The sequence below is a fragment of the Macrobrachium rosenbergii genome, chromosome 2, assembly GCF_040412425.1.
Source record: "Macrobrachium rosenbergii isolate ZJJX-2024 chromosome 2, ASM4041242v1, whole genome shotgun sequence".
NCBI lineage: Eukaryota > Metazoa > Arthropoda > Malacostraca > Decapoda > Palaemonidae > Macrobrachium > Macrobrachium rosenbergii.
Window position 1 is genome coordinate 92,795,800 of NC_089742.1, and position 13,046 is coordinate 92,808,845.

The 13,046-nt window shown below is 37.0% G+C and overlaps 1 protein-coding gene across 1 annotated transcript in view; it reads left to right on the top strand.

Moving 5' to 3' along the window:
• hiw (highwire) overlaps positions 1-13,046 on the top strand; it is a 1,788,684-nt gene that overhangs the window by 1,253,327 nt on the left and 522,311 nt on the right. The window contains 1 exon segment of the mRNA XM_067112237.1: positions 7,143-7,374. Coding sequence (XP_066968338.1) covers positions 7,143-7,374 — 232 coding nt within the window.

Consider the following 13,046-nt stretch of genomic DNA (forward strand, 5'->3'; position numbering starts at 1 on the left):
ATATATATGTATATATATACAGGCCATCCCTGGTTATCGGCGGGCTCGGTTATTGGCGATCCGGTTTTTCGGTGCATGTCCAGCGACGAAAATTGGCAACTTTCAGCGCTGATATGCGCAGATTTCTGCTTATCATCGCCGATAATCATGTATTGGCACCAATACATGCCTAACAGAGGTGCCAATAACCAAAGATCAGAGATTTTTGGTGCTTATCGGCACAGGTAAGTGCCAAAAATTGCCAATTTTTGGTTATCGGCGATTTTCACTTACAGTATTGTCACACTGTTGGAACAGGACCCTTTCCGATAACCGGGGACTGCCTGTATAGTGCGTCCTTGACTTATGGCAGGGGATCTGTTCCAGCGGCACACTGTAAGTTGATTTCCGCCGTAAGTCGATTTTTTGCCGTTATCAGCTTTAACGGCACTGTAAAACGCCATTAACGGTGCTGAAAACATTGTGTCCGTGTGGTTGATCTGGCAGAAGTTAAGTATACCTTAGTTTTACCAGACCACTGAGCTGATTAACAGCTCTCCTAGGGCTGGCCTGAAGGATTAGACTTATTTTACGTGGCTAAGAACCAATTGGTTACTTAGCAACGGGACCTCTGGCTTATTGTGGAATCGAACCACATTATAGTGAGAAATGAATTTCTATCACCAGAAATAAATTCCTCTAACTCTTCATCAGCCAGCTTGGAATTGAACTCTGGCCCATCGAGTGACAGTCTGAAGCTCAACTGAGTCGGCCAACAAAGGGCTTGATCTGGCAGAGGATTGAGGGTACCAAGCTAACTGTTTCTACCATAATAAAACATAAATCAGCCATCATAGCAACTGTTGTTGCTAAGAGTGAAGGCTATAAGAAATATCTTGGAAATTTGGGAAGTGTTTTTGAGGCCATCATTGTGAGAAGGCAAGAAACATACAAGCGGATCTCTTGAATACCACCCCTGGAATGAGTGCTGTTGCAGGTAGCACTCAAAGAGTTCAAAGCCAGTCTTGGGTTGTTTGAAAAATTCAGGAAGAGGCATGGCATGCACAGTGTGGTGGGGCATGTGGAGGCTGCCAGTTCTGATTAAAAGCTGCCAAGAGAGTTAAAGCACTGTAAAAGCTGAAGGTTTGCTCCCCCAGCAAGTGTTCATTTGTGATGAGACAGGCCTGTTTTGGAAGAAAATGCCAAATAGAACCTGAGGTAGAAGTCACTGCCAGGGCACAAGCCAGTGAAGAACTGGCTAAGTCAGGCTTGGTGGAAATGCAAGTGGGGGTTTAAAACTGAAGCCTTTGCTTACCTACCGCTCAACAGAACCCAAAGGTTCTTATGGAAAATAATGTTTTGAAGAGTAAGTTGAATGGGATTTATCAAGAAATACCTTGAGGAAAAAAAAATGGCCTCTGAAGGCCCTTTGTATGCTGCCAGTGCTCTTGCTCATCCTTTTCAGGCTTGGAGGCTGCGTTGCTTCTGGAGTTAGCTTCATAAAATTAAAGACCTTGTCCCCTAACCTAACTCTTCTTATTCAGCAAGTCATTTCAAACTTTACAAATTAACAACAAAACATTGTACAGTATTAAAATGATTTAGGTGACTTTTGACACAATCAACCCTCAGAGAGTTCTGGAAGAACCTTTCTAACATCTTCCATTACATAAGCCTTATAGACAGAGTCTTAGGACAAGTCTCCTTCAGGACTATGAACTCTTCTTGGCAGAAATTATGGCTAGATGCTGTAGCAGAAAGAGACTTTAGAGGCTTTGAGCTGAGTCTGCTGTGGAGAATATTGTTTCTGGTCAAGTCCAGGTTCTTGGGAGTCATTGATGGTGATGTGGAGAAGTTAGTGGGAGAGTACAAAGCAGAGCTCACCACAGAAGAATTTTAGGATCTTCAGATGGAGCAGCATCAGACTGCAGCTGAGGAATTGTCTTTAGAGAAGGAGGAAAGGAATGATGTCCCTAGTTCATTATAAAAGAAATGTGTAAATTTGGGGAAAGTATGAAAGTGTAAAATTTCCTTGAAAAATATTACCCTGACGAGGTTGTAGCAAACCGTACTATAAACCTACTGAGTCTCACTTTAGGAACATATAAAATGCAGGAAAAAACAAACATAGTTGGATAGATTTTTAGTGAGAAAGATGCAGTGAAACTAAAGAGGAAAGCAGTATAAACAGTATAAATAGCCAGATAGAGCAATAACCACAGATCCACAAATTCCTGCTGTTTTTATAGTAGACCTCCCTTCCAAACAATAACATCCCTCCTCCTCTTCACCTTTCTTACTATCTACCACATACATGATCAACTCTCCAAATTACAGGTAAAGTAAGAACAAATTTGCATTCATTTCATCTTTTTGCATTGTTCTTTTTATGATTTTTGCATGCTAGACTTAAATTTTAGTTAAAAAATGATTATACAGGTTCATAATTCCTCATCCTAAACCTGGCTTTTGGAACTAAAGAATGCATCATAAATACACTAGCACATTTTATTACCAACAAAGACATTCTGTAAAACTCAAAAATTTACAGCATCAAAAGAACCATAGTGTATTGTGCAAGTTTCATTTTCAGTAGATTTACTAGCCTAGGCTTACTGTGTCTGTCTTAGTCTCGTTAGATTCCATTGATAATGCATATTGCATCTAAGTTAGTGTTTGACTAGAAGCAAACATTTGGTGGGGAAAATGTGCATTGTCTTACATGCAACCAGACTTACCAAAGTTAAGACTTTTCTGATTATTACTGTTTGTTATAGTAAACAGTAACCTACTATTTCATGCAAAATATTGCTATAAACAAGAGCAATTACTGACATAAAATAACAGAATCAAGAAACAGTTGTTAGTTACCATAACTATTGCACTTTTATTTATAGCTGCATTACTTGCTAGTTGTCAATATGTAGTGACTTCCATAAATAAAAATGAAATAGATTTTTTGTCATCCTTCCTGCAATGGAGAAAAAGCCTAAAGAAAGTAAACCACTAAATTCAGGCTGCAGGTTGTAGCTGTCAATGAAGAAACCAACAGTGGGCAGTTTATGTTTTGTTTTTTTTTTTTTTTTTTTTTTTTTTTTTTGCACTGAAGATGATCTGCAAGATCTGCAAACACAACATAATACATTAATGCAGACATTCTGAGATTTTTTTTTTATTTGGTGTTCTTCATATTAATTGTCAATCCACACAGTCTTAGTATTCAGAAAAAAGGAAAGTACAGTATTTCATTTCTACTTGAGCAACATGATATTTTCAGCCCTCCTGATAGTAAGTGAGAGCTTAATGTAGGCTACAGTCTTGGAGCACTAAATTTAAGGGCTCCCAAGTCTACATTCAAATTGCATCTTCGTTTAAATAACTGGGTACCATCTGTGGCTATTCTTGTGTTGATTCCATCTGATGGCTTTATTATATGCAGCAAGTCATTTAGATATTTTGGACACCCATTCATGTTAGCTTCGTGAGTCATACACATATTTCAAATATTATTCTAGCTTTGATAGCGAGCCAGTGCAACTCAAACAAAGACAATACAGGTGTAATCTTGTCGCTCTATTTAGTATGTTTAGCAGCTTCCTAAGTTTGCATCATAGGCAGATTAAGATAGAAGTGCAATAGTCCACTCTGTTTATGATGCAGTTAATCACAGGTTTTTCTATAGAAAACTCAAGATATTTTTAACAAGGGTATAATGTTTCTAAGATGATGGCCAGTAACCCTTATATTTTTTATTTGAGTACTAAGAGCCATATTACAGTACGATCTAGTTGTACGCAAAAGTCACGATTGTCAGCAATCGGAACTAAATAACCTTATATTTAGCCAAAAATCTCCAAGGTTTCTTGAATAATTTTTCCTATCTACCAACAGAAATTCAGTTTTATTTTCATTCCATTCAATTTCATCTGCTTGTAAACAAGAAAATAAAAAACTCTTCAACTACTTAAATGTCACCTATTTTTTAACGTTGGTAAGAAAATAATTTATTTTCTCATTTATATCTTTCATATTATGTAAAAATACAATTCTTGTCATCTGCAAATAGCTTAAACATTATTACCCCATACCTCTGTGGTTTGATAATCCAGTTGTTTAAATGTAAAATAAAGTTGGACCTATTACACTACCTTATGGTACTCTTCATCTTTGGGTTTCATAAATTGAGTACGAGTTCCCAATCTGTACACAAGATTATCTATCACACAGGTAGTCTTTCAAGTAATGCCAGTTGACTGTTAATCATTTAGAAGAGGTTCAAGAATAACTGCATGAAAAGCATTGCTGAGATTGAGCAACACCAAGATACCACATTTGCCTTAGATCATTTACAACAGAGCATACAGCAGTTTCTGTAGAATTTATTGTCCACAAGCTGCCTCGCTATCTGGTAAAATCATTTATCCTTTCCAGATGACTAATTAAGGTAGTTGCTCAAGAATAACATATTCTGATGTTTTGGACATTAAAGTATGCAAATGGCACATTTTCACATTGTTCATATTTCATGATATGGAACAAGTTTTTCTCAAATTATAATTGGATATAGTATATAAAAACAGGTTTCATTAGAATTATCATTATTTTAGTACAATTGTAATGTTTGACTTTTGCAGATGGATGCTACCCTCCACAAAAACTATGGTTTTTAGAATGTTTTGAGTTTTAGAATTCTAGAAAAGGGATTGTAAACCTGTATATGTTGCATCTTTGAAGGTCTGGAATGGATTAATCCAATTCGCATTATTTCTTATGGGAAAAATTCGTTCGGTTTAATGACAGGTTAGGTTAAAGGACAGCCTTCTGGAATAGAGTAGGTCTGTTTCACTGTAATATCATCGCACCACAGTCCAGTTATGAATCTAAATATTTATGTACTCACCTTTGCAAAGTGTCCTTCATTTGATTTTCCAGCACCTGTATCACTGATGCAGGGGCCAGAAAATAAAATTAATGTAATTTTACAAAGGTAAGTACTTAAATATGTTTGGAATAGTACACTCTTAATACTGCTTCCTAAATTTTTGCTCCATTTTGTTAATGAATTAATTTTCTTTAACAGTAGTCTAGCTGTCTCTCCTCTTGATCTAGACTTATTAATTGTTTTCCTACTGGCCATTCAGTACCTCCCTCACAGTATAATTTGCACTACGTAATGTAACCGAAAAGTTGGACCTCTTGTGAGACTGGCCTTTTCATCAGAATGTAGTGCTTCATATCCATCTCATTCCCATTCACTCTGTATAAATTTTGACCTTTGGAAACACCATAGTGCATATCTTTTAAATCTGAGCATCTCTAGTGATGCCATTTGTTACTTTGTATATATAGTAAAGCCTTCTACATTTACACTTTTTCCTGTGCTTCCTCCAATCACCAGATGTATTTTCAACATTTCTGTGACTTGCTTCTTCCTCTGAATCTGGTGTTAAAATAAAGAGCTGAGCATGAAAGAATACCAATGTTTATTTTAATTCTCTTGATACACTTGCATTTCTCCTCACCTTAGATCTTGCGCTATGGAGCTGTAGCATTATTGGTTCAATGAGTCCATTGTCCTCCACTTTTGCAATGCCTGTCTACTTACTTGGCTTGGTATTGTCAAATGCCTTCCACCTGTTTGCATGATAAGTTTTTTCTGTATTTGCTTTCTTTTTAAGAGTGTCTGTTGTTGAATTCTGTGACATGAAACCTCATCCTCTATCCCAGCACTTAGTTTGATGGTTTCATAGCATGTCAGGCAATCTTATTTCCCTGTCATTTTGTTATTATAGTGCATCCCCCTTTTCTTTGCTTATTTATTGTTACTGTAATGTTTTCTAAGATTTGATATATTATCATTATTATTATGAGCTTGATGGCTTGTGCTATGCTGCGCTGGAACCCAGGGCTGCCTGTCATGTCTCCCTTACCCCGTCCCAACAAACAGGTTTGCAGGAGGAGGGTGGATGTGTCATGCCTCCCCTACCTTCCCAATCCCCTACCTACCCCGTCGTCGCCATTCTGGGCGGACAAACAGGTTTGCAGGAGGAGGGTGGATGTGTCATGTCTCCCCTACCCTCCCAATCCCCCTACCTACCCTGCCCCCACCTGGGACGGACAAACAAGAAATGTCCACTAGGATTTTATTATTATAGATTATTACTGGTCCCTCTGTCGTGCGATCGTCCTCTAGTTCATATTCTTGCAATTTATTTGGAAGAGTTTTAGAATATGGCCTCCATTGTTAATTTCTCCATTTTTATATGTTATGATATGAATATCTTGCCCATTTATGTATTTTCCATCTCTGCTTAGTTGCTTAACCATTCAGTATATTTTATCTCTTCCCTCTGCTGAGTTTAGGGTCAGATTCCTTGTCTCCAAAATCCTTTTCTTTGCCCTTGTAACCTGCCTTATACCCTCTTCCCTGTACTCTGCTTGCATTCTTATCATCTTCGTGTCTGTTCCCTGCCAGAGTTTAAATGCTCTTTTCTTTTAGCTGCTTATGCATAATAATTCTGTGGTGTCTGTACTCTGTACTGCTATGCTGTGATTTCAAATAGTTTATGTACAAATGGCTTATTTCTAAGAATGTCCAAAAATACAGTATAAGCAGATTACACCTCCCAAGAGACCAACTTTCCTTAAAGAAGAAAGGAAAGTTATGCCAAAGAACTTTTATCTTTCTTAGATTGTTGCATATACTGTACATGTCTGAAATGCATCCATTCAAGGAATTAGGTCAGGCAGTAATATTCAGCATTTTATATTTACTCAGTATTTTTTTTTAAATGTGAAAAAATATAAATTTGTATATATTAAACTTTTAAGGCTGTCCTTATGGGACTGCATATTATGTAAATACAGTTAAATGTTACAGTCCTTTGAATTGTCTTTAATAAGAGTGTACTAGTTGATTTTTTAACATTTTTTGTGGAGAGTTCATGAGACATTAATGTATAGTCCTGTGTCATTTTCTTATTGACCACCATCCTCACTTCAGCTTCACATTTTTATATTGCAGTGATGCTTGTCCTTGTATAGGTTTTAACCTTCATTGTTGATGTCCATCAAAAGTAAACTACTTGGTTATATGACAGAGAGAAGCATGAATTTTAATACACCTTGGCTGATTTTTATTTTATGATATTGTTTATCTACAGGTCATAACTGATACCATTACTAGACGGCGTGACATGAGTCCACGTCGTGAAGGAATGCTTAGTGCTGATGGAACTGATAGTGTGCCAGGTGGTGCTGGGGTTTACACTGTGGTAAAATGTGGTGCTTCAGGACACAATATTCGGAGCCAGCCCAGCTTAAAAGCCCCTCCTGTTGGGATGCTGGTTTTAGGGAATTCCATAACTGCTGACTCTGATACTAAAAACAATGACGGTAAGCCAAAAATTCATATTTCTGAAATTATATATATCACTGAAAGTCTTTGTATAGTGATTTCCTTTCAAGGTTTAAAATTTATCAATGCATGTTTTTGCCAAATTATGTTACATTGCTATTTATCTACGAATAGCAAACCTACGAAGATTTTACCTAAGAAAGAAGCACTTTAGATGCCAGGTGGATGGCTGTCCTTGAAATAGCACATTTCCCACTTCCTCACATAATAATATTTTCTTCTCACCCCGTTGTCTATTTGCCCACTTTACTCCTGTGGGATTTTTTTGACTGGTTTTAGTGTTTCATAGGTACTTTGCATTTTTGTTGCATTTTTCCCTCTGTTGTTAAGTGGTATGATGTTAGAGTGAATTATTATGATTTCTCTTTGGAGCCATCTTGGGTTTATTGTCTGCTGACTGTCCATGAGGGTTTTCAGTTATTGAAGATTTAAAGAAAGAGTAGCCCAACTTAATTATTCGTACATTCATAATTCTTTCACTCATTGCAACTGCCTTACTTTTGCTTTTTATTCTCACAGCTTTTAGCCCAATTTAATCATTCATATATTCATAATTCTTTTGCTCATCGCAACTGTCTTCCTTTTACATTTTATTCTTTCGGTTTTATGTCACTTACGTTGTGCCTTGTATGGTACACTGTCAGTGGCACTAGAGGTTGTTTAGTTTCATCCTTTTACTTTTCATCCATTCCTTTTGGTCTCCTCATACTCAGCTGTCAAACTTCTACAACTTTACAGTGCTCCAATTTTCACCTCTTAACAACAAATATTTTTGACAAGCCTATGAGAGTTTAGAAAGGCTAATCACTAGCCATGATAAATTAATTAATAGTAGTAATAATTATCATGTCATATTATGTTTTCTGTACTGATACCAACAGATCACATTAAAGGAAATCCCTGGTTTAGATCACATTTGCAGCCGATTTAGATCTAGTTCTAAATCTGCTTTGATAAAGTTTGTGCTACTATTTCTGCCACTGTAGGTTGTGTCCTGCCTTCCACCTGAAAGGAAGGCCTCTTAGAACCACATACTAAGCTTCCACTATGATGATGATCTCCACTGTCGTAGGTCTGTGGTGTATCTTTGGTGATGGATTGTATTGCTGTACAGTAATATGTTATCCTATGCGTAGCAGAGTTCTGGACCAAGGAATGCAGTTTTTTCTCTTTGGATGTTAAGTACTTATGCTTATTAAAAAAAATAGAATTCATCAACAAACAAGTTTATTACAAGAGATTTGTACTTCTCCATGTTATTAAGTGCACCTCATCCATGACCTTTGGCATGCGCTGTATTTCTACCTTTAGGAAATGGTATTGCTTTCCTTTATCCCAGGCTTCCAGCAGTAAGAATGTAAGGTGGACTGTACCCATGATCTCTCTTCATGATCAGATTGACCTTAAGTGGTGATGAGGGTTGTCAAATTATTTTTATTTTTTTTTTTTTACCTATTTCAATAGGACCCTGGTGAAGTGACTAATTTTCCAGTTTTATTGATATTTTGAACTCTTTTCTAAATAGTTTTTGTGGTCATCATTGGCCTCAATTCATTGCTATGCACTCTTTCCTCTAGGAAAACCCACACCTGTCCAACAATCATTTGAAGAGATACATGGTATCTGAAGTGAAAAAGCCTCCTTATCTTATTTCTTATCATTTTCATACCTCATGAATGAATTTAATAGTTGTGCACATAGAAAAGTGTAAAAAGTACTTCCAGACAGTTTTGAAATCTTTTTTATTGCTGTACTATCACAAACCTCTTCCATATAAATCAGAATATAGATATTCCTCTCTGTGAAGATTAGCCATAATATTCTTTTGAAAATTAAAATTTACTAGGTCTTTCCATTAGATAACTGCAAAAAATGGGATTTATGCAGCCTTCAGCCTTCTTGATTTGGATATCAAAACTTCAGTCTCTTCTTAATTTGATTCTGATCTTTAAATTGATGTTACATCAAATTTTTGCTCTGAGATCTGACTTGCATTCACAATCCCTGTCATGTCATAAGCTCCCATGTAATCAGCTCATCTCTCTCTCTCTCTCTCTCTCTCTCTCTCTCTCTCTCTCTCTCTCTCTCTCTCTCTCACACACACACACACACACACACACACACACACACACACACACACACACACACACACACACACACACACACACACACACACACACACACAGAACCAGGAGTCAATCTTGAATTTGTAATTTTCAGGTCAGATGGAAAACATTTCCAACAAAAATATTGTCATGGCTAACTGGCAAGTAACTCAGTTTGGTGCTAACTATTATGGAAGGGGGAACATGACCCATGAGTGGTGTGCATTCTGTGGGAAGAACCAGACTTACTTTCTTTTTTAAAAACCTTACGATTGTCACATTGTCATATCTTCTATAATTATACTTCTCAAGTATGAAGAGAGAAAGTTGTCAGGCTCAAGGGTGTGGAAGTGTCAACTCGGTGAAGTCAGCAAAAGAGTTAGCATGAAAGACCTCCCCCTACTTCTGTTGCTTGATTTTTGTGTTCAGGAAGTATGTAATTGGGTAAAGACATGTCATTAATAAGATATCTCTCATCTGTTTATTTCGTGAGACCCAATTCAGGATAAAAACAGTGTCATCCATTTATCTGCATCTAGCCTCAGTTGACCTGCAAAACATACTCCAGTTACAAATTAATCCTCCTTTCCCAACATACCTCAGATTTGTTTGAAAGAGCAGTGTCTCCTAGCTTTGGACTGTATTGTATACTTTGGCATATCCTGTGCCCATCTGATCTTCACTTCGATCATGGCATTAGTCACCATTCAAAGTCATTCCTTTGGAATGTGCCATAAAGTTACCAGGGTAACTTGGTCTTTAGAGCTTCCAGGAAGTCTTACAGAATGTACTAATTTTAGTGATACCTGGGCTGAGCAGGGAGTTTTATGATTCATATATTATTAGAATCATAGAAATCTCTTTTCATTATATCTAAACATGTCCTCTGCTTGTAGATCAATACTGCATCATTATGCCTTTAGTCTGGGTATATAGTGTACATTATAGACAAGCTCAAAAATCTTGGCAAACTCTTCTTTGAGAGGATAAGTCACATCCACTACTGTGCCACATTTTGTCACCTTCAGAAACTATTCTGATTAAGCTGAATACAGTCTCTCTAGAACCATTTCAGTGAATGTGCAAGAGTGATTTCCTAAACTGCAGAGTATTGCAGGATGTGTCCCTTCATTCTTTAGCCCAAACCTATTCCTGTACATTGATATCTCACAACAGGCTCAGGAGCCAATACCTTAGTGACCTAAAATTAAGACCATTAATATTTTCGCTGTCATCTTGCCAAGGTCTTATCAGCTATCACAATTTAGTATTCATAATTTCAGTAAAATTTACACGAACTGTATACTGTATATCTCCAGAATGAAGATAGATCTTTATCTCAAAGATTTTTCAACATGAAACTGCAAACCTCTGCATCATGTCTATAGTCAATTTTCGTATATCACACTTCATCCCAGGATGCCACAGTATTGTAATACTCTCTCACAACAGGGAACATAAGGTGGTTGTCCCATGAATGAATCCTAGATTTGGAGATTCTATATTTGGGGCACTCATTCCTATACCCAGCAACATTTAAATTAACCTGTTACATTATTATGGTTGTTTGAAAGTTATGCTTTGTTGGGAAGGTGAAATCAACTTTGAGAACTTCAGAGTACTGTAATTCATTTCCTCAAGGTCACATTTCTCTAGTTAGGCTTTCTGAACGGGCTTCTTGGCCAGTCTCAGTCTTGATATGTAAGACCCTCTTCACACATGATTCAAGACTGTGTGCATTTTAAGAGAGACTTTTTGTCCAAGGTTTGTAGTACATCTCCATAGCTAGCATGTCATCAGTCTTCAAGCTGTATCAGTTAAAAGTGGCTGAGTTCTGCAGTTAGTGTTGTTAATGGAATGTGTCTGTTCTGGAGTTTTTCTCCTGTTAGTATAAGCCATGGAGAAAAATGAAAACTCTTCATCCCCAAAAGTTTGGCTTTCTCAGTTTTGCATAGATGGGTTCTCTTTTTCCATAATTTTAACCAGACAGTTTGTTACGTAGTTGGGACAGCTGAAATGTGACCCTTAGTTTTTGTTATTTAATGACAGATGTTGAATCTTGGCTTATTGTTATGATTACTGTATACATACGTTACTTCTGTTGATGAAGAGTATTCTTATACAGTATCATTATATTGTGGCTTATGTGCCATAACTTATCTTATTTTTGGCAAAAGGTTAAAGTAATAAGTTTGTCTCTTGATAATATGTTGTTTTAAGATTAAGGGTATTTTTATAATTCATGGAAATTTTTGACGGTATTTTCAAGTTTCAAATTTGATTTCAAATTGTGGGTATGTACTTATTTAAATATATAGTATTTAATATTATTTCTTCTTTGTAGCATTTCAGGTCTAGTTCCCTTTTTGTGTTGTTCAGGTTTCTTTGAAAGTTGAATTTAACCTTGGTGTTCACTGTCATAAATGATTTCCAAGATTGCCATTTCTAGATATTTTTAGTTTTACTACCAAGAGATATTTTTTAGCTTTATCCTTTGAGTTAAAGAAATCTTTCAAGAGGGCTTGTACACCTGTCCAAGAGGAGGACTGTTTTTATGAAGATTACAGGGCTCATAGTATGTGGTTTCAACTGCATCAACCCTGTCCATATACAGTGGTCATTCAGATTATACATGTGGGAAGTGTGAAGTATGTACACTTCTCCTTTCTTCTAGCGCATTACTTTCCACAAATGTCTCAGTACATTTTCAAGTGGTTCTGTGGTGACCCAGTAACTTGCACTCAGCTGTACAATTGACTTCATTTCACGAACATTTCTCCTACATCATTGTTAGGAAACCATCACTGGGTGCCCAGTACTGACCTCCAGGTGAATTATCAGATCTCCACTGGAATGCCACTTGCCAGTTTTCAGTAAGGCCAATTTTTAATACCACATACCTGTCCTCAAGTAGACCAACCTCTCCATCTTTGGTTCATACTCTAGGTTTCATACCCTAGCTTCAATATCAGCATTCTAATACTAGAGATCCAAGCAATCTTATGCTTTCAGTCTGGTTGCTTATATGTATGATTCCAGATACAGCATAGCTACCAACTTCATGGTATTATCCTAAATAAAGAAGTCTTTTTTGCTTTCTCTCACCAGTTATCATCTCAAAGGAATATCATAATAATGTGTGTCGGGGCGGACGTGTTGGAGGTCACTCTCGCATTTTTTATCAAAAAAGGAGGGGTTTTCGCTCTTGGTGATTATACCTCATAGAAGGCAATGCATTAGTAGTGTCTCTACGTAATACCCGGTGCATATGCCGGTTAGTGTTGTGTAATTGCAGATATATTAATCTACATTTTGCCCCAATCAGTGCCTTCGGAATTTTTCAAGTTTGAATTTCTCGAAGCCTATTGGCCCTGGGAAACGGGTAATAGAGTGCTGTGTATGTGTTAGTGCTTGGCCCTCCCTTTACCACAAAAATATCATCTGACCAACCTCCAACCGTCGTGCCAGTGACCCTGGCACCTAACAGTACCTGTGCCCCACACACAAGTTCTGTACTCGCGAACAATTGTCTTTACTTTATCCAA